General features: G+C 43.5%; 1 protein-coding gene across 1 annotated transcript; it reads right to left on the reverse strand.

Moving 5' to 3' along the window:
* Positions 1-384: 384 nt before the first annotated feature.
* On the reverse strand, positions 385-20,715 carry LOC311240865 (chromobox protein homolog 1-like). Its single transcript, XM_084329464.1, has 7 exons — positions 20,475-20,715; positions 19,197-19,280; positions 13,619-13,651; positions 13,233-13,461; positions 11,970-12,144; positions 4,477-4,571; positions 385-2,574 (listed from the first exon to the last, which is right to left on the reverse strand). The coding sequence occupies exons 2-7, from the start codon at positions 19,225-19,227 to the stop codon at positions 2,424-2,426; spliced, it is 714 nt and encodes a 237-aa protein (XP_084185590.1). The 5' UTR covers positions 19,228-19,280; positions 20,475-20,715; the 3' UTR covers positions 385-2,423.
* Positions 20,716-21,794: the final 1,079 nt, after the last annotated feature.

Genomic DNA, 21,794 nt, shown 5'->3' on the forward strand with positions numbered 1-21,794 from the left:
GCTACTGTTTTACAAAGAATACTCATACTGAGGGCTGACTGGCTACTGTTTTACAAAGAACACTCATCCGGAGGGCTGACTGGCTACTGCTTTACAAAGAACACTCATCCTGAGGGCTGACTGGCTACTGCTTTACAAAGAACACTCATCCTGAGGGCTGACTGGCTACTGCTTTACAAAGAACACTCATCCTGAGGGCTGACTGGCTACTGCTTTACAAAGAACACTCATCCTGAGGACTGACTGGCTACTGTCCCCATCTCTACAACACCATTGGGATCATGTCAAGATACTTTCCAAAGTGACATCACCTTGAATCGACTCGTGCCCATCATATTAGCAACCAGTGTGATGCAGCCATATAAACACCATACAACCTTTTACCAAAACAAAGTCTTTATTGTCCAAAATACATCAAACGATTAAAAGTATGCCATGAAAACGATTAAGACATGCAACAATACAACACAGGCTAATCTGCTAAATACAGAGAGGGAGCGAGACGGACAGAAAGAGACAAGAAGTTCAGAAACAGATAGAAAAGCTAACAAGCGGACCCAGGTACAACTACTACTAAAAGAAAATCAACTAGCAACTGACCCAGACCTGATTACAAATTAAGCTACTAAGTAATATATAATACAGAATACGCAGCAGTATGCATGCGCAGGCTACGTTCCAACTCCTGAAACATAGCAAAATGTGTAATACAGAAATAGAGAGCTTGATGCAACAAACTACTATTCCACTGATTTCAGAAATTCAAGCTTAACGGTATGAAACGAAACAAATACAAAAAAAAAAAATGCCTTTTTAAACATTGTAATCTTGTGAAGGTTGCCTGAGTCTGTAAGAAAAACTGAAAATCAACACTTGGAACCTCACAGGTGGATGATGTTCTGTGTAAAAGGTCACGTTAAAATAAGGAGAGGAAATGACTATTTGCAAAATAATTTCAATCTCCACATCCAACAACAGTAAATTCGAGACTATGGTACTTACTTCTGTGGGGCAATACTGTGTAATAATTGAGGGTAGTAGTGTAGCTGAGGTACCAAGTACTACACCGTACTCCAGTATACAAACTTATCAGCCTTTGATTCATGTTGACATTGAGGGGTCAGAGTATTACAGGATAAGGACCTGACCAGTTAGGACATTAGCCACATCACACCGGATGTCGATGTCACGCTCTCGTCAAACTGTTGCTTAGCTACAAGAATGATGCGTTGCACCTTGCGCTCTCGTCAGCCATGTTTCTAGCGTTTGATTATGAAAAAGCAGCAACTATTTGATCAAGGCCTACCTGGGTATATCCTCCTATCAGCCTACAGACTCAGTGTGGTGCCAATCTCCGTTCAGACCCTTGAAACTAACATGATAAACGATATATAAATGTCATAATTTGCATGTCGACACGGTATCGTCAATCTGTTGTCGTATGTACAATTAGTTTCCACTGTATTTAGGAATAAAAATTAAAAACCGACTTTCCTAGAGTACTATGGTACTACTTTGGTAGCCTAGAATGGCTGCCATAGAATTTTGAATGAATTTTCATGTGTGGACCATGTATGAGATTCAGAACGTTGGAACACAATCAAATTATGCCTTTGCCATGGAAACATCAACTTAAAGAGTCCCGTGCATAAAACCGGCATCAATTTCCATGACGAATATATCAAACATTCTATGACCAGACGGGCAGCCATGTGACCATTAATGAATGTTGATTTGAGGGGGGACAGCCGTTTCAATTCACCATCTCCCCAACTACCAGTAAATCACGACCATGGTATTGTACCTTTAGACAAAACGCTTCAGATGCACAATGCGGTTTCACTACCATGTCGATATAACCGTGAACAGTGAGTCAGTTTGTACGTTTGTCCAGAATGCACACATATGGTTTCTGTGTCAGAGTGTTGGGGGGGGGGGGGGGGGTCATTACCAGGCCTAGAAACATTATTTTCTACATTCACATTTGATGCGAGAAACAGCTGCTAGTTAAGCCTGTTTGCCCTCACACTCTGAGGAGCACGAAAACTGTTTGTGTTTGTATACCGTTTCATATCCAGACTTTTAACAAATATTAAAAAGAAAATAAACTGTCTGGCCTGTAGTAGCCCCTCCCGCCCCCAGGAGTTGTGAAACACAGGAAGACAGATTCCAACTTAAAAACCTCATGACGAGGTCTGAAGGTTTCTCCGTGTTTAAACCAACAAGCATAAAAAGATATAACCGACGGCCAAATCAGATTCCATCAACCGACTCCTCCTTCGTCTCGCCCCGCCCGTGTCACCGTCTCCTCCTTTTCTCTCCTCTCTCGACTCAAACCAAGGAAACGTGGAAGGAAAGCAGCTTTCTGGAACCGGCCACCCAGCCCCCCCACCCCCCCCCATCCCCATCTCCTCATCCACCCTCTAGTCTTTTTTCTCCTCATCCTTCTTCTCCTCCTCCTCGGTGGGGTAGGAGTGCCAGGTGAGGCGTTCCTCATAGAAGGAGATGACGACCTGGGGACATTTGCCGTTGGCCTCCTTGGCCGGGACCAGGTCTGCCTCATCGGAGTTCTTCCTGGAAGGGAGGAGAAGAGATGAGGGGAGGAGGAGGGTGAGATGAGAGGGGGGGAGGAGAGGAGGTGAGAGGTGGGGAGGAGAGGCAGGAGGAGAGGAGGGTGAGATGAGAGGGAGGGAGGGGAGGAGATGAGGGTGAGATGATAGGAGGGTGAGATGAGAGGGGAGGAGAGGAGGGTGAGATAAGAGGGGAGAGGAGGGTGAGACGAGAGGGGGGAGGGGAGGAGAGGATGAGAGGGGAGGAGAGGAGGGTAAGTTGAGAGGAGGGTGAGATGAGTCAGGAGGAGAGAGATGAGGCAGGGGGAGAGATGAGAGGCAGGGGGAGAGATGAGAGGCAGGGGGAGAGATGAGAGGCAGGATGAGAGATGAGGCAGGAGGAGAGATGAGGCAGGGGGAGAGATGAGAGGCAGGGGGAGAGATGAGAGGCAGGATGAGAGATGAGGCAGGAGGAGAGATGAGAGATGAGGCAGGGGGAGAGATGAGACAGGAGGAGAGAGATGAGAGGCAGGATGAGAGATGAGGCAGGAGGAGAGATGAGAGATGAGGCAGGAGGAGAGATGAGAGGCAGGATGAGAGATGAGGCAAGAGGAGAGAGATGAGAGGCAGGATGAGATGAGAGGCAGGAGGAGAGATATGAGGCAGGATGAGAGGCAGGATGAGAGATGAGGCAGGATGAGAGATATGAGGCAGGATGAGAGATGAGGCAGAAGGAGAGAGATGTGGCAGGATGAGAGATGAGGCAGAAGGAGAGAGACGAGGCAGGATGAGAGAGATGAGAGGCAGGGGGAGAGATGAGAGGCAGGATGAGATGAGGCAGGAGAGAGATGAGGCAAGAGGAGATGAGCGGCAGGATGAGAGAGATAAGAGGCAGGATGAGAGAGATGAGGCAGGATGAGAGATGAGAAAGGAGGAGAGATGAGAAAGGAGGAGAGATGAGACAGAGGAGATGAGACAGGAGAGATGATAGATGAGAGGCAGGAGAAGAAAGACGAGACAGGAGGAGAGATGAGGCAGGATGAGAGAGATGAGAGATTAGACAGAGGAGAGATGAGTTGAGAGGCAGGAGGAGAAAGACGAGAAATGAGCAGAGATGAGAGGCAGGATTGACTTGATTGCCCTCTTCCTTTACTAAACCCGATTTGGCACCGTAGTAAAACCAAACAGTGTTTTTTTTATCCACTTTTTCTATTTTTCTCCCATCGCAATTTTCATATCGTCCAATTCAACCCTCCCCTGTCTTCGAACGTTGTTTCTTGCCTCCCACAAGCCGGCTGCAATGTGGACTAAGTCATACATAGCACAAGTCCCCTCCGATACTCGAGGTAACAGCCGTCGCATCTTTTCACCTGCGCGGCTCGATCTTTCAGCGTCGGCGGTCTGGGCTTTGGAGGGGCCCCGCCCCTGTCACTTCTTGATTCTACTGCGCAGGCGCACCAACCAACCTGTAGGAGTCGCTGTCCACAACGCCCGATCCCCACCCTTCAGTTTCCCTCCCCGTAATACGGCCAATGTGTATTACTGTGGACGACCAGCTAAACTGAAAGCAATGTGGAGAGCGGGGCTCGAACAGGAGGCATCCTGTTCGAGCCCAGTCTCCAGCATTCGTTGCGAGCGCCTTGCCCACTGCGCCACGTAGCCGCCCCCGTAAAACCAAACAGTGTTGTTGTTTGCGGTTTAGCTGCCAAATACGTGTTTTATTTAATAAGATAAGGTTTTCAGTCTGTACACCTCACTCCAATCATTTTTATTGCCGTAAAATGAGATTGTGAAACAATAATAAAAGAAAATACTTTAAATATAGATACTTCAGTGAACTGATCGGCACACAAAATACCCCCCACTACACCTGTAATGTTGTAGTTGTGTGTGTGTGTGTTATGCGTGTGCATGTAACACTCTTTACCATTTCATGAGGAACATTAGCTCTCCACTGGAGTCTGTGGCTCCAATGATCCTCTCTGGCGCCAGACCTCGACCAAAACCTCTCGCCTTCTCAGCCTGAGAGAGTGAGAGACAGAGAGAGGAGTTTACCTATTTTCTTTATCTAATCCCTCCATCCATCCATCTCCAGGATGTTTTATTTATTATTTATTTTCACTTTATTTATTTAAACTCAAAAGGCAACTGAGGTTTACCTCATTTAGTCATGTTGAGTAAAAAATAATAAAAAATAAGCATATAAAATCACATTTAATATCATAACAGTAAGACAACAAGGCGGGGCAAAAGTAAGGACAACAAATCAATTAAAACACGTCCAACTTGACTGACAAAGGTTGGAGATCAAGGTTTTAAACAGAGGGGAGAATCTCAAGCGTTAAGGATTGTTGGCGTTCATTCCATGAGCTAGGGGCATCATAGCAAAATGCTGATGTACCCTGTTCCGAGCAAACTCTGGGGACCTTAACACATTGACCACCAGCAGCAGGGGGCGCTGATCCCCCTTCAGCGCCAGGTCTTTATTCAATGGATATAGTTTTAGACTGCAACATTTGCGAGTGCTTAAAATATATCTTATATTATAGCTATACACCCGTCGATTGTCAGTGAGTTGCTTCCAGTCAACATGCACAAAATAGATCGTTTTTTCATCCGTACATTTCCGTTTTATATATGAGTATGGTTTGGGTGATTCTGAGTAATTCCAGGAAAAGACGAGAAAAGGACATTTTAGTGTAATCCCACCACCACCACCGCACTGATCGCCATTCCAGTTATCCACAGCGATAGTGTCCCCGACATTACCGAGCGTTACACATGAACGGGCGGGCGGGGTTAGTGTTCCATGCCATCCTTGAGTATTTAAACCCCGCCCCCACGGCTTAGATCGGCTCAGAAAACACACCAGCCCATTTCCAATGGAGTGCAATAGCTCCGCAAGGCAGTAGAGGGCGGTGTTGACCGTCTGCCAGCTCAGACAGGGTCTGAAAGGTCTGCAGAGGCTGCAGCCATGAATTATGAATAGATATAGCGAATAAACGAAATAACGATCCCAAAAACGAGTTAACACGTTCTTGGCGCAGATTGTGTTAAGGACCAGCCGGTCACTAGAACAGGTTCGAAAATACTGATAAGGAGGTAGCTTACCAAAATGCAATTATTGAAATGGCAGGTAAGATAAATGTATCTTGGATAAAATCAAGAATTTAACTGACACTGTGTTCAGCATCTGTGCTAGTTTTTTTTGTCCAGATTCAAATAATGTTGACTGGGGTTTTTCCCATCGAAGTGTTTAGCAGAGATCAGCTTAATAATACATTTACACCCTCAACCTCATTTACACTCACCCTCATTTACCCTCAACCTCATTTTGGCTGCATTTGTGAATTAATAGTGAAGGTAAGTAAGTAAGTACATTTTATATATATAGCACCTTTCTAGATACAGGATCATAAAGTGCTTTCCAATCAAAAGAAATTAAGAGCATCAAACAACATCATTATCCATTTGGTTCCCGAAAACGTAGAACTACGTTTCTGTAGGGAGCTCCAGTAGCTCACCGCATATCTCGGCGCTATTTCTGCATCGGGGAAAACCGTGCTGTGTCACGGATCTGGTGGACTCAGAGTTCGATTCCCGGACCCGCCGTCATTTGCCAGAATGTCTTCCCCTGCTCTATATCCCGCTTCACCCTGTATCTGTCGGTCATGCTTGACCAGAAAAGCGATAAACGCTAAAAAATAAAGTAAAAAAAAAAAAAAAAAAAAACGTTTCTGTCGCCCGATCGTTGAGTGCCGGAAACGTAGATCTAAGTTTTTCTCGCGGTATCTTTTATTCACTATTGCCATTCATAATTCAGCAGGGCACCTTGTGCATTCTGTACTGAATGTGTCTGAGCTGGCAGAGGGTCTTATACCGCCCTCTGCCATTATTGCACCACGTTAGAAACGGGTTAGTTTCTTTTCTCTACTGAGCTGTGGCGGGTCCTAAACACTCCGGCAAAACACACGCTTGTAGGGATGGTTTGGACTACTGACCCCGCCCGCCCGTTGAAGTGCAATGCCCAACAACGTCGGAGACAGGATTGCTGTGGATAACTGGAATGGCGATGAGATAATTGGATTCTTTTTTTTGCATTACATCAGAGAACAGGTAAGGACACTATATATGAAAGCTTGCGTTGATCTGATATTTATTTCTACCGCGATTGATGCTATCTGTGTTCTATGTGTATGGCTGTTTGCCGTTGGGTTGCAGGAGGGGGGGTAGGGGTAGGATAATAATGATGGTCTAGCGTTGATTTCAGGAAGATCCGATAATCAGGCGAAAAATTACGTTTATTGAATTACACAAAAACGCTGTTTTAGCGTATTTTCCCTGGAATTACTCAGAAGCAACCAAACTATATTCATATTCAAAACGGTATAAATCGGAAATGTACGGATGAAAAAATAATCTGTTTTTTGCACGTTGACCAGAAGCAACTCACTGAGACTCGACTGTGTTATTAGACCCATAGCTATACTATAAAATATAGGTTTAGCTCTACAAACTACAACTACATGGGGTTAATGGACGGCAAGGAAGGGGTCACTTCCCGGAAGGGGCGTGGCACTCAATGTGTTAATACATAGAACCAATTAGGTAGAAGGCATTGTGGTTTGAAGGGTGAATTACCTATGCCTGGCAACCTTCACGTTTTGTGGAGAATATTTCCTACCCCTTTCAACATGTGTGAAAGGTAGAGATCACTCAGCCACTCAAGACACTTTATACACATAATACGCTGAAGGATATGGCTGGCTTTCGTTGTGATTATAAACAGGATAATTAAGTATGTAAACACCTTTAATTATGGTCTTAAACAGGGGTGTTTGGTTTTGAAGTTCTGCTGGGGCCTATTTGGTGAGACAGATAAGGCTGTAGGCTTTGTCCTAGACAGAGGTTGAAATCGCCAAGCAACCAGGGGTGACGTATCAATAGACATGGTTAGAGCCCTGTCAGGGTTCCCACGCTTGCCTTGAATTTTTTTTCCATATCACCTCCTGATTTTCCAGGTACCATATTAAGTGATGATCTATAGCAGCGGTTCCCAAACTTTTTTGGCCGTGCACCCCCTGTAACCTCCCCCACCTAGCTGACGCACCCCCCAATGGGTTTCCGATGCACCGAAGGGAAATTCTTGGCCGAAACTGATACCGAAAATAGAAACAGTTGGCCGAAAACCGAATGCCGAAAGGCCGAAAATGATTAATATAAATTTATAAATAGGGCGGCTACGTGGCGTAGTGGGCAAGGCGCTCGCCACGAATGCGGAGACGCTGGGATCGCCTGTTCGATCCCAGCGCTCCACATTGCTTTCAGTTTAGCTGGTCGTCCGTACTAATACACATTGGCCGTATTAGGGGGTGGGAAACTGATGGGTGGGGATCGGGCGTTGTGGACAGCGACTCCTACAGGTCGGTTGGTGCGCCTGCGCAGTAGAATCAGGAAGTGTTGGGGGCAGCGTGAGCCTCCCACGCGTTACTCCTCGCCACTGAGAGATCGAGCTGCGCAGGTGAAAAGATGCGACTGCTGTTACCTCAAGTACCGGAGGGGACTTGTGCTATGTATGACTTAGTCCACATTGCAGCCGGCTTGTGGGAGGCAAGAAACAGCGTTCGTGACAGGGGATGGTTGAATTGGATGATACGAAAATTGGGATGGGAGAAAATATAGAAAATGGGAAAAAAAGTGGACCAAAAAAATATATATAAATTTATAAATATATATATAATGTATTTTTTTTTTAGCTACCTTATTATGGCAAAATACATGATTATGGCAAAACTTAACTTAAATAATATTAATAATCACTATTATGGGCCCATAAAACATTTATTCAGCACTTTTGAATGCATACATTAATTCCAGACTGACTGCTGAAAGATTGCACTGCTTACTAACTAACGTTGATAAACCCAGGTTTACCACACAGTTAAAACACAGCTACTTACATTTGAGGATAAACTTGCATAAGAAGTTTCACTCAAGTTTCACTGTAGATGCCAAGGCTCCCTTGGCTCACCAAGTTGCCTGCATCAAATTCCAACATCCAATATACCATAATAGCAGGGGTTCTCAACCTTTCTGCTGCCAAGGCACCCCTGTGTCCAATAAAATATTCCAGGGCACCCCTATATACGATAAAGACTTTTCCGGTCCTGTCTTTTTTGCTACAATGATGACAAAAGTGCTTGCTTTCAAAATAAGGTCTAAACGGCGTTTCAGGTCTAAATGGCTTAGTACGGTTGACATTACACTGCTTTTAGTAGTAAATCAAATAACATATTTTTAAATAAAATTTCAGAAAATTATCACTAAAGTGCTATCTGTTACAGCTGCACTGTTTTCCATAAAAATTGCATATTTGGATAAGTGTGACCATTTCTCAAAAACAGAAAATCACGTATTTCTTTTAAATACAGAAAAGGATCACCAAGTTACCATTTCTCAAAAAATATAAATACATAAGACTAGACAATTCCGCGCGGGGAAATTGTGGGTGATGCCTGTGCACCGCCGGCCAACGGGAGAGGGTCTATATTCCTCCGGAGGACAGCTAGCTAGCCGTTGTGGACACTCACCTTTCTAGACAGTCGGCCAAGCATCTTGTATAAGAAATGGACCAAAATTTCACGTTTAAAGTCGCTTTGTAGCCAAGCGGTCCTGTTCCAAGATGCACAATGAGAAAGATCTGTTAAAGATCTTCTTCTTCTTCTTCTTCTTATTTGAATTTCCGGCAGAGTAGACGCATCGAGGCGTATTACTGCCCTCCGCAATTCTTTTTATGGGCTCTTCTTCTTCTCCTTCTTCTCCTTCTTTTTCTTCTTCTACTGGACCCCGTCATCACCTACATTGTCCATTGGAGTGCAGCTACTGCTGCTACTTCCTGTCTGAGCCCCCCTCCGCGGGATTTCTTATACTACACTAGTGGTGCTCCATCTTTAGACCTCTTCAACTCACACTTTCTCCTTCTTCTCTGCTCCTCTTGCCTGTCCAATACTAATACATACACTAACGCTATATCCTCTGGTACAACTCTGAAGCATGCAGAAATGTCAGCACTGCCTCTGTGATCAACTGGTGGTTCTCATTATCCATGCCAAAGAATGATTTAAGAGAGAAGGAAGATACTCCCAGCTCTACCAGACTTTTATAAAAGATTTCCCTCTCTTTCCTATACCTTTCACATTCTAGGAAGACATGCCCGACAGTTTCAGTCTCTCCACATTCACACACCCCATCTGGATGTTTGCCCACAATGAACAAGCTACTGTTCAACCCACAGTGCCCCAGCCTCAGTCTACACATCTTCACCCTATCACTCCTTGACCCATATCCCTCCACCTTGATCTTGACCCGAGGCTGCAGAGAGAAATAGTGCCTTCCCTTGGTCCCCCTTTCCCACTCATCCTGCCACTCAGCCTCAACTCCTTTCTTTATCTTATCTCTGAGTTCTACTCTTCCCATTGAAATACCTATCTCTTCCTCCCTTCCCAGGCTCTGTTTGGCAAGGGAGTCAGCCATCTCATTCCCCGCAATCCCAGCGTGTCCCGGGACCCAACAAAACTCCACTGACCAGCCTGCCTTCGCAATCCTATATAAAACCAACATTATTTCCTGAATGAGATCAGGGCGAGCTTTAGACCCACCTGCACTCAGAGCCATCAGTGCAGCAGCCGAGTCAGAGCATATAATCACCTGGCTTGGTCCCACTTCCTCCACCCACCACAATGCCCAGAGGATGGCAAGAATTGTTGAATATATATAGAACACAAATGTTCTAGAATGTTCTATTATGACATCATACTGTGACATCACAAATGTTCTAGAATGTTCTGCCATTCATTCCTTATGGACCAAAATGTCCCGCTTTTAAAGTCGATTTGTAGCCAAACGGTGCGGTGAAACCTTCCAAAAACTAATAGCAACTCAAGTTGGACCAAGCCGGTTGTTATACCTTACACGTGTATGTGGTGCGAAAGCTCTGGGAGGAGTTAGCGGACAAAAATCGGCAGAATAAATAATAAATAAATAGTATAGATTACAATAGTGTGGTTCACCCACACTAATAAGCACTCGTTCACTCAGTGGACATTTCTAGCTCAATGCGAGGTCTGCTGCTGCTGCTGGCTAATAATACTGTCAATACGTGGGGAGATCTTTGACAAGGCAACACGCATGTCATCCTCAAGGCTCAACTTGGCCCTATATTTTGTTTTCAGAGCTGTCATGGATGAAAAGCCAGCTTCACACAGATATGTGGTGCTGAATGGTATCATGAGATACTTGGTACTCAGCACCACACTCAGACCAACATGTTTCCAGGGGCACTTCACTGAAACGAGCTTTTTAGGTGGTATCAGATGAGATTTCAATGAGTTCTTCCAAGAGTTTGGATGGAGATGTGTCAGGAAGCTTTGTCTCAATGTTGTCTGTAAAGGGGTTCTTTATCCAGAGTAACTTGGTGATCCTTTTCTGTGTTTTATTAAATAATGATTTTCAGGGTGCCAGGGTGGTGCACGGCCGTCCCGGGTTCGACTCCCGGACCCGGCGACCTTTGCCGAATGTCTTCCCCCATATCTCTCTCCCATCCTTCCTCTCTGCCGGACTTGTCCAATAAACAAATGAAAACGCTACCAAAACATATTAAAAAGAATTATGATTTTCAGTTTTTGAGAAATGGTCAAACTTATCAAAATGTGGTATTTTCATGGAAAACAGTGCAGCTGCAACAGATAGCACTTTAGTGACAATTTTCTTTAATCATATTAATTTTTTTTTGAGAAATCTCAAGGCACCCCTGGCAGCTCTCTGAGGCACCCTAGTGTGCCTAGGCACCCCTGTTGAGAACCGCTGCCATATAGGATGCCAAGAGCATGCTCTACAACATGGGATCATCCATTTCTATCTACAGTAAAAGCTGTTCACATGTAAAGGGTTTTTATAAACTCATGTTAATTCTGTGCTCAATAGTTACATTTTATTACACATCATCCAATAAAATTTTCCAGGACAACTGTTTCTATTTCCATGTAATTGGTCACTTTTGCTCAGTTTCCATGCCTTTCCATACCTGGAAAATGAAAAAATGAATCCCATGTTTTCCAGGTACCGTGGGAACCCTGCCTGTTATTTAGGCCAGGGGTGAGGTCGCTAAGCGGTGATAGACGGGGGGCTTCAAGGCTACATTCCTTAAGATAACAGAAACGCTGTGAGCAGGGAGAGAGAATGCAGTTGTTTCTTGATACAGAACCAGACACAGAGAGAGAGAGAGAGAGAGAGAGAGAAAGAGAGAGAGAGAGAGAGAGAGAGAGAGAGACAAGTCCCCCCCCCCCCCCCAGTACGGTGCTTTAACATTTCCAAAGGTATTTTCTAATTTGTGGGAACCCCATCAGAATCTAAAGCTCTCACCTCCTCCTTCTTCTTCTTGCTCGCCCTCTCCTCTCCTGCGTCTCCGGCGCCCTCAGTGGAAGCTTTCCTCTTTCCCTCCTTCTTCTTCTTCTCCTTCTCATTGTGTTTCACCATGTACTCAGCTATGAGGTCGGGACAGTCCAGGTTGTCTTGAGGCTCCCACGTGTTGTCGTCGCTGGGGAGAGACAGGGAATAGAGATGGAAATAAAATAGAGTTGACAATAAAATAGAGATGGAAATAGAATACAGAAGACAATAAAATAAGAGATGGAAACTAAGAAATCTGTGATAATCTTTTTTCAAATGTTTCCCTAATTAGGACACGAGGGGAACATTTATTCAAGAACGCTGTTATACGCACTCCGAGAACCCTTTCTAATAAGAACCCTACAAACCCTTTCTAATAAGAACCCTGCCATACTCACTGAGAACCCTTTCTAATAAGAACCCTGCCATACTCACTGAGAACCCTTTCTAATAAGAACCCTGCCATACTCACTGAGAACCCTTTCTAATAAGAACCCTGCCATACGCACTGAGAACCCTTTCTAATAATAAACCTGCCATACGCACTGAGAACCCTTTCTAATAAGAACCCTGCCATACTCACTGAGAACCCTTTCTAATAAGAACCCTGCCATACTCACTGAGAACCCTTTCTAATAAGAACCCTGCCATACTCACTGAGAACCCTTTCTAATAAGAACCCTGCCATACGCACACTGAGAACACTTTCTAATAAGAACCCTGCCATACGCACACTGAGAACCCTTTCTAATAAGAACCCTGCCATACGCACACTGAGAACACTTTCTAATAAGAACCCTGCCATACGCACACTGAGAACCCTTTCTAATAAGAACCCTGCCATACGCACACTGAGAACACTTTCTAATAAGAACCCTGCCATACGCACACTGAGAACACTTTCTAATAAGAACCCTGCAATACACACTACAAACCCTTTCTAATAAGAACCCTGCAATACGCACACTGAGAACACTTTCTAATAAGAACCCTGCCATACGCACACTGAGAACCCTTTCTAATAAGAACTCTGCCATACTCTCCGAGAACCCTTTCTAATAAGAACCCTGCCATACGCACACTGAGAACACTTTCTAATAAGAACCCTGCCATACGCACACTGAGAACCCTTTCTAATAAGAACCCTGCCATACGCACACTGAGAACCCTTTCTAATAAGAACCCTGCCATACGCACACTGAGAACCCTTTCTAATAAGAACCCTGTCATACTCACTGTGAGAAGCCTTTCCATTTGAGAAGGAACTGCACCTTGCTCTTCACCACGCGTCGGTCCATGACCTTCTCCACTACATACTCTTCCTCCTCCTCTTCCTCATCGCCTCCAGCCCCGGCGGCGGCGGCACTAGCAGGACCAGGAGCAGCAGCAGCTGGCTGCTCATCATCCTCGGGCTTAGTCCCCTTCTTTGGCGGAGTGGTCGCCTTGACCTCAGATTCGGGCTCCTCTGGTGGTGGGAGAGAGAAAGACAGAGAGAAACAGGTTGTGATTAATCATGAGAAATGTATTCCATCAATCAAGAATGCATTGAAGAAGAAACTCTTGTCTGCTGCCTCTAGTGGCGAGGAGGGGAACTAAAGTGATAAACAAAAATAAATTGTTACCTTTATCTATACTGATCTCTGTGGGGGATGTCTCTAGTGGTGGGGAAAAGAAAGACACATGATCAACAAATGATAAACGTGAATTTGCTTTATAAAGTGATTTCAAACAGTAAGACGGTAATGTTTCTGAATTGTAAATGTGTTGCTTGGGTGCCCAGAGTGGCGGGGAGAGTGAAGACGAAGGAAGAGAGAGGTCCTTAGCTGAAGTCAAACAATAAGTCCAGTTTTAAAGGTTTTGCAGGGTTCTCCCTCTCCAGATATTTGAACTGCAGATAATTTAACTGCAGGGTTCTCCCTCTCCAGAGAACTAAACTGCAGGGTTCTCCCTCTCCAGATATTTGAACTGCAGGGTTCTCCCTCTCCAGATATTTGAACCGCAGGGTTCTCCCTCTCCAGAGAACTAAACCGCAGGGTTCTCCCTCTCCAGAGAACGAAACCGCAGAGTTCTCCCTCTCCAGAGAACTAAACCGCAGAGTTCTCCCTCTCCAGAGAACTAAACCGCACAGTTCTCCCTCTCCAGAGAACTAAACCGCAGGGTTCTCACTTCTCCTGAGCTTTGCATTGTTTTTACTAAATGTTTAATATGTGAATTTTTTCTACCTAAAGTTGAACCTAAAATATGTTTCCGACAACATTGCTATGCTATTGCTGGTCACATTTTATCAGTAATGTCTAGTATGACAGTAGTTGGATCGGAATTTTGTTCAATGGTACAGGCTCACACACCACTGGTAGATGTACGACCACTGTTTTTAATCTTTTAGATACATACACTCTCATGTCCCCCAACCGACCTGTAGGAGTCGCTGTCCACAACGTCCAGATTACCACCCATCGACTTCCACCCGCTAATTCTGCCAATTGAATTAGTATGACGACTGGCCCAAGCCGGAGGCAATGCCGACAGCCGGAGTCGAACCGGGTGTCTCTTGCGTTGGTGACGAGCGCAATGTCCACTGCGCCACCCGGCCGCACTCGTCGTTGACAGATTTGAAAAAAAATTGGGAATTCATATCCATCCAAATTGTTTCGTTTTCGTAAACGTTTCATCCAAATCAACCCTGTAGTTAGCGAGAATTGCACCTTGCAACCGTTTTGAAACTAATTTCAAATCTAATTGTTGCTGCATGCTAAACATAGGGAAGAGAAACTAACTGTGCTTCAATATTTGTCAATAACGTTACGTTTTGTGGTTTATTATCCCGAATAATAATAGTTAAGAAAATGCATTCAGAATTATGAAGCTTGAAACCCCATAAGAGGCTTTCAGGAAGTGTAGTCCTGAAAAATTCCAGCGCTGATCCAAAGCTAGCGCTGGCCTCTACAAAATGGCAGCAAAAAAACAACAATTCCCATGGTTCAAAATATCCAAAATGGTCGCCTCTCGTGAAATAGACTTGACCAAATCGAAAAGTAAAATCTATCTAATAACACTTTAACCTATTGCTAAACTAACGTATTGATGATAATATACATTATAAATTCTGTTGTGACATGGTTATGATGTTTATACTTGAAAACGTTTGAAAATAAAAACTATACTTTTGTTAAACATTCTGGAGATTGATGGACTGGTACCGGTCCTGTCGGGCTTAAGAGGTTAACTCATTCCCCGCCAACAGCTTGAATGCCAACAACGAGTATACTCGTTATGTGATCGTTTTTCCTTTGCGCATGATGAAGCATAATGTATACCGATCATATACATTTGAATTTTTTAATATAGCGTGTATAGGAAAGAAACGCCAATCGATAATCTATCATATCGTTAGCCTCATAGCATAATTGCCTAAGTCATTTTTCAAGACTTTCGGAAAAGAAGAAAAATTATTTTCGCACAAGTCACACGAGTGAGTTAGGCAGAAAGGGATTCTTAAAATAACAAGGTTCTGATTGGCTGAGGACACAGCCACTAAACCAGGGTGGTGCAGCAGTGTGAGGAGAGTAGAGTTAGGCAGAAATATCAATTTGGCCAAAAAATGTCTTAGGCAATTATGCTATGAGGCTAACGATATGCGTCAGGGCCTATAACTCGCGTTTTAGGAATTACTGCAGAAAACCTTAAAAACATACTTATATTCTCGACGGTATTAACACAACAATGTATGAATGAAAAAATATAACGTTCCCACATCCGGAACAATAGATACCCGATGTTGAATGGGCCATAGTAATGTCGATATAGCTATAATATTTAAAAAGTTATAGCCCTGCAAAGAAGGTAAACATCTCCATAGGGTTACAGCACTGGCAGACTGGGCATAAGGATGGGCATACTGCGTGGCAGACAGTGTTAATAAGTCCTAGCCTTATTTTCTGAAAATTCGCCTAAAAATACATACCTAAGTAAATGGAAGATTGCTCCACTTCTACAAAGTCCATTTGCATGTTCTTGGTATCTAGAGACATCTATGGATCTCGGGGAATGTATTATTCCCAGTGTCAGAAATATTGTGTCCGTTACTAGGCTTGAGTCAATTGTAATGAACCAAAGGAGAATATCATTCGGCACCTTGAGATCACGTGTACAAAAAATCTAAGCAAATGAATAAAGGGCTGATGATTTACAGGGGGTTTTGTAGATAGTACTGAATTTTGCCATCCGGACACATGCCATTTTAAATATGAATATAAGGCATGTAAATGACCTTATTATGGCCAAGTCACCTATGGATCGGGCCAAATCTTCTTTCCATGGTAGAGTTTAATGAAATCTACTGTAAGTACAGTTACTTTTTTATAATGTAAATTGCTCCACCATTTTTCATCAGATTGCAACCTGTTTTCTTGCTAAATAAAAAAATTTAGGAGCACAAAGAAATTTAGGAGCACAGTGAAAACTATTTATTACATGCATATTATGCCTCTTTTCCACTGCATGGTACCTACTCGACTCTACTCGCTTTTGGTACCTGGCTGGTACTTCGTTAGTTTTCCACTGCAGATAGTACTAATACTAAGGGACAAACATCTGTGCATATAGCACATACCACCAAAATCACATATTGGCCCATGCCTACTAGACGCAAAGGATATCGGTTGTCAATCTGCTTTTGTATGTTGTAGTGTTGCCACGATACCAACATTTTGACTTTGATACAGATAGGAAAGGTAATGGAATATATTATTAGATGACAGAACATGGAAAATTCTTTATACAATTATTTAATTCATTATAATTTAAACGCTATTGAATCATATTATTGAATAATAGTTAATTAATAGTAATTAATACAATTATTCTGTTACAGCTACTGAGCTATATACTATAGCTACTGTCCATCAATATCTTCCTTTTGAATTAAATAGGTTCAGGAGATATGTAGAGAGAGCAAGACACACACACAGAGATACAGAGAGATTCTCAGCCCCCCCTTCCCTCACTATGCCTCCGAGCGTTCCCAGTGATAAATGATTTTTCCGGTTCGCACAAATCTATTTTTAGGGGCAAATGAGAGTGAAATGCTCACACTGTAGAGCCCTGACAGGGTTAAGTCGGGGTTAAGAGGTTAACCTCCTGTAACTAAGGCGACAACTGTTGCCAAGGAATGTTCACTTTAAATCACTGTTCAGTGACATTCATCCACTCTCCCTGTGCTCATCTTCCCCTTCATAGCTTAAGTGAGTTCTCTTTAATAGGGGATGTCTGGGAATTAACTGTGGTAGGGTGCTTTGCGAACTTGCATCGTTTGTTTGAGTACCACCAATATAAAAGATGAATATGAGCAGTCAGCATATTGTTACACTGGTGTGTCTCACATAGCCAGAGCTCTCTCCTCCATGTCCACGCTAGTGAGATATTATAACCCGAGTGTAACATTAAAGTTGTAACGCCAACGTTGCTACAGCCGGACACCGCAGCATGTCGAAAACGCTGCATGGAGGGTTGAAACAAATGCTTGGAGGTGCTTCCTTGCGGCACAAAATCATTTTCTACGTTTTGCTGTATTCCATCTTTTTTGTGAAGCTCAACCAAATGTTCAAGCTTTTGCTGCCGTCAGCCATGTTCCAGGAAAAGTAAACAAGAGTCTTAGTTTTACCTTTCTTCTCAACCAAAGGCTTCCTTTCAGGGGAGGAAATTAGGCCACTTTACTGGCCAAATGCTGGTATTTTTTACGTTTGGCTGGTAAAAAAAATCAGATACCCGCCAGTTGGCTGGTAAGCCAAAAAGTTAGTTTCCTCCCCTGCTGGCGAGTATACAAAAAAATAAAACATTCTGCAATCACTGCACTGGCAAACAGTGCGCGTCTTCTGAGTGCTCGCTTTAGTTGACAGTGCCACGAGAGCACTGCACAAGACCACCCGCGGACATATAATGTTTAATAAACGTTTGCGCAGTACTGGCCAACCCGCGGACATATAATAATAAAAGTCCCGCGGTACTAGGCTAGCCATCAGGAGCACTCGCAAACAGATAACGTTAAACACAGCAGAAGATGGAAAACAGACAGACTGACCAACGGGGAACTGCATCCAACCCTAGTACAACCCTCGAGTATAAGTTACTAAGGACACATTTAAATCACAGAGGTGTAATGTTAGTCTACTGGAACTGTATACAGTGGTTAGCTTCTAGTTAGCGTTTTAGCTATAGCTGCTTGCTAGCTAACGTTAACCCCGTGTGCTCAAAGCAGCCAGCTAGGTGTATCTGTTATGACTATAATGTTTCCAAAAAAGCACCGGACTACGACGTAAGGTTAGACATTTTATTTCATGCTCAAAAGCCCCTGGCTTGCACATCGCAGTCACGAAAGGGGCTAGCTCAACCAGTGCACTGTGCACAACAGCACACCAACCCAACTGACGTTACCACAACACTTGACGGTACTTCACAGCACTGTCGTAAGACCACCGTGCTGTCTTAAAGGCACAGTGTGCCTACCCAGATGCATACACAACATTGACACGGCTTGACATACAAAGAAGTAATTATCACAATTAGCGATTTTTTTTGTCTGGTAAAAAATCTGTTTGGCTGGTAAAAAAAATCAGATACTCGCCAGTTGGCTGGTAAGCCAAAAAGTTAGTTTCCTCCCCTGCTTCCTTTGTCATATTCTACACGTTACCAAAGATGTTTTCAAAATAAATGGAGAAACGCGCCATAGCTCCCCCCTCCCTCTCAACACGAGCTGAAACTACAATTTGGGCTTGAGAGGAGAGGCGGAGCGCACTGCTGTGAAGGGAGGGTCGGTGCGTTACATTTACAACACAAGACAAAATGAGAGCAACATGACATGTGGTACAATAACCATTTTTGACGATTATCTTGTTTTCATGATCGTGGGAAGACGATCGTAATTGAAATTAGATTGATCGAGCAGCCCTAATGTAATATAGTAGTAATATGTAATAAAGTAGTAGTGATATGTAAAACAGTAGCAATATGTAATATAGCAGTAATATGTAATATAGTAGTAATATGTAAAACAGTAGCAATATGTAATATAGCAGTAATATGTAAAACAGTAGCAATATGTAATATAGCAGTAATATGTAATATAGTAGAAATATGTAATATAGCAGTAATATGTAAAACAGTAGTAATATGTAATATAGTAGTAACATGTAGGAGCTCCACCTGTGACGGGGGGTTCTACAGCCGTGCTCATGCTGCTCTGTGATTGGTGGAACCCTCCTGTGCCCCTGGTAACGTCAGTGGAAACTAAATTAAAAACAAAGCAGGAGTTAGGTGAGGCAGAGGATTACAAGGAGAGGTCAACTCACATGGATCAGTATTCTAACAGCAGTAAGATCATGTTTTAAGGAGCACACATGCTCCCAACTATGTAAATATTACAAAATACTAGGGATGTCCGATATTATCGGCCTACCGATATTGGGGGGGGAAGTGCCTCATTTGCATATATAAACATACAATTCAGAAAACTTGCAATATATTTTTTCTTAGTGTATATGCATCACTGATACCAGTTTATATGTACATAACAAACTGGGAAAGTTTCATAGTGATATCTATTCAAGTATTTATTAGGGGGTGCTGTCTCACCTTAAACCAAATAAATAATATACATAATATGAACAGAATGTTTTAGCCAACGTATATCATCCTTGTAACAAAAACAACCGTGTAAAGACAGAAAACACCAGGCGGCTTGGTATTTATCATTAATAAAAATGTAGACCACGAAGGTTCATAGAGACACTGGGTCACGTGGTGCACATGGAAACTGTTATTACAAAGGCGGCAAAGTGGCAGCGTCCTTGTTGCTTAGCGAGAAACACTGTTCCATTCTCGGCCGGCCGAAAACTAGCAAACTGTATCTTTTTTGCTTATTTTCTAAGGTGAGATGGATATTTATTTAGCGTATTGCGTTTCCCAGCTTCGTCGGTTCATCAGCGTAGTTTAATAACGTTATTAAATCAGAGAGAGAACGCCCCCCCCCCCACTGGCCTGCTCACAAAGGAGCTGCAGCCTCCAGGCAACAATAAGCGCGCTTTATTAAAACATGCTATAACGGGGCACAGCTCTTAGCACTGGGAATATATAAGTGTTAATGTTTGTTTATTGTATTGGCCCTGCTGTAGCTGAAGTACCATTCAAAGAATCTCCCTGCAGGCTGATGATTGGAATGTGTTCCAAAATGAACCGCTGCAACATTTTGTCCACATCCGACATGAAAAGAAAAATCCTATCGATACTAAACGGGTTGCCGACCGTGCTACAGGTATTGTTTCCATTAGACAATAGAAGCGAGTCGTTTAGACTGATCTATTGTCGACGCATGCCTTCTTCACGCTGTACCGACGTTAGCCGAGCAGCCCCCCATCAACTACAGGCGGGTTCAGAACAACATGGCTGGCGTGTGTTAGCCCAGCGAGCTAACAGGAGCCTTACCTTTTACACAAAGTGGGCTTCGGTGCGATGGCAGGGGCTCCCGTCAGGCCCGCTTAAAACGATGCAGACCGAGTGCCTGTTGTCTCCGAGTGAAGGAGCGAAGCTCTTGGTGATTTTCTATGGTAACGTTGGCGTTACTTTGTCCGTTAACTCGTGCACTATGCCTGCAGGATCACACAAAACCTTTCAGCGTCGCTAACAAACCAAAGAACAACAGCGCTCACTGCTGCCACTGTGCCCGCCAACTCGACACCGCCGGACGTGACGTCGTCTTCTTCTTCTTCCAATAGATTTCCGGCAGACTAGACGCAAATGGCATCTAACCAGAGTGCAAATGTAACAGTAAAGTGCATTAAGTTAACAATATATACACTGTACAAGTAACCAGCTGAGCTAAAGGGTCTATACAGTATAATAGTAGTATTGTACATGGTTATCTTACAGATATGTAAACAGTAATATAAGGGTAGACTATAGAAAAACCACTCTCAAAGAGCACAGCGGGAGACTGCAATTCGAAATGGCCCCTGTAAATGTCCTAACCCAACCCCCTCCAATGTACAGTAAATGTCCTCCTAACCCAATAATACACGAGACCCTCTTCTTGGGACCAAGTAAGGTTTCGTAAATAATCCAATGTACAGCTACCCACCCCGCCTACCCAACCAACCACCTCCAATGTAGTTTCCCCACCCCACCTACCCAACCTCCTCCAATGTACAGTTTATTCGTCAAATGTATATACTCTCTTTTTTAGACTATTTTTTTATCACAAACAGTACTGTATTTGTAAATCTGGTATGTCATAAATGTATAGATGTATAGCACTAGCAGTACTGTCTATCTGTATGTCATATATGTTATGATGAATTGAAAATGGGGGACCCTGATGTAAACAAGACGAAAGTCTTTCTCTGGTCTGCATCCCCTTAACAATTGTGTTTATTGAGCCAATATTGCTGTATTGTACCCATTCTGCAATCTGTTAATACAATTTTCAATTAATCACTCAATCATGATGTAGGTAGTTGTGATTAGAGTGCAAGGCAGTTGTAGACAGTGAAGACTAGCTAGGTATAAATAGAGTATAGTGAATAGTTCACAGGCAGTGGGGTGGGGATCAGAGTTTATACAGTGGTGGTGAGTATGAGGGGGGGGGGGGGGCTGTCACTGTGGTACAGAGTTCAGTGAGATGACAGCTGAGAGGGGAAGAAACTGTTCCTAAACCTGCTTGACTTGGAATGGAGATTCATATAGCGCCTCCCAGAGGGAGGGAGGCCGAACAATACCTAAAAATCTTTGTGCTGCTTCAATCACAAT

This window comes from Notolepis coatsorum (genome assembly GCF_963971535.1).
Source record: "Notolepis coatsorum genome assembly, chromosome: 14".
Classification (NCBI taxonomy): Eukaryota; Metazoa; Chordata; class Actinopteri; order Aulopiformes; family Paralepididae; genus Notolepis; species Notolepis coatsorum.

Excerpts from the sequence above, each read along its gene's own strand:
- LOC311240865 (XM_084329464.1), bottom strand. The coding sequence starts at position 19,227 with ATGAGCACGGCTGTAGAACCCCCCGTCACAG. Across the intron at positions 12,145-13,232 it reads AAATGGAAAGGCTTCTCACA|CGACGACAACACGTGGGAGC; the intron begins GTGAGTATGACA and ends GTCTCTCCCCAG. Across the intron at positions 2,575-4,476 it reads CTAATGTTCCTCATGAAATG|GAAGAACTCCGATGAGGCAG; the intron begins GTAAAGAGTGTT and ends CCTCCCTTCCAG.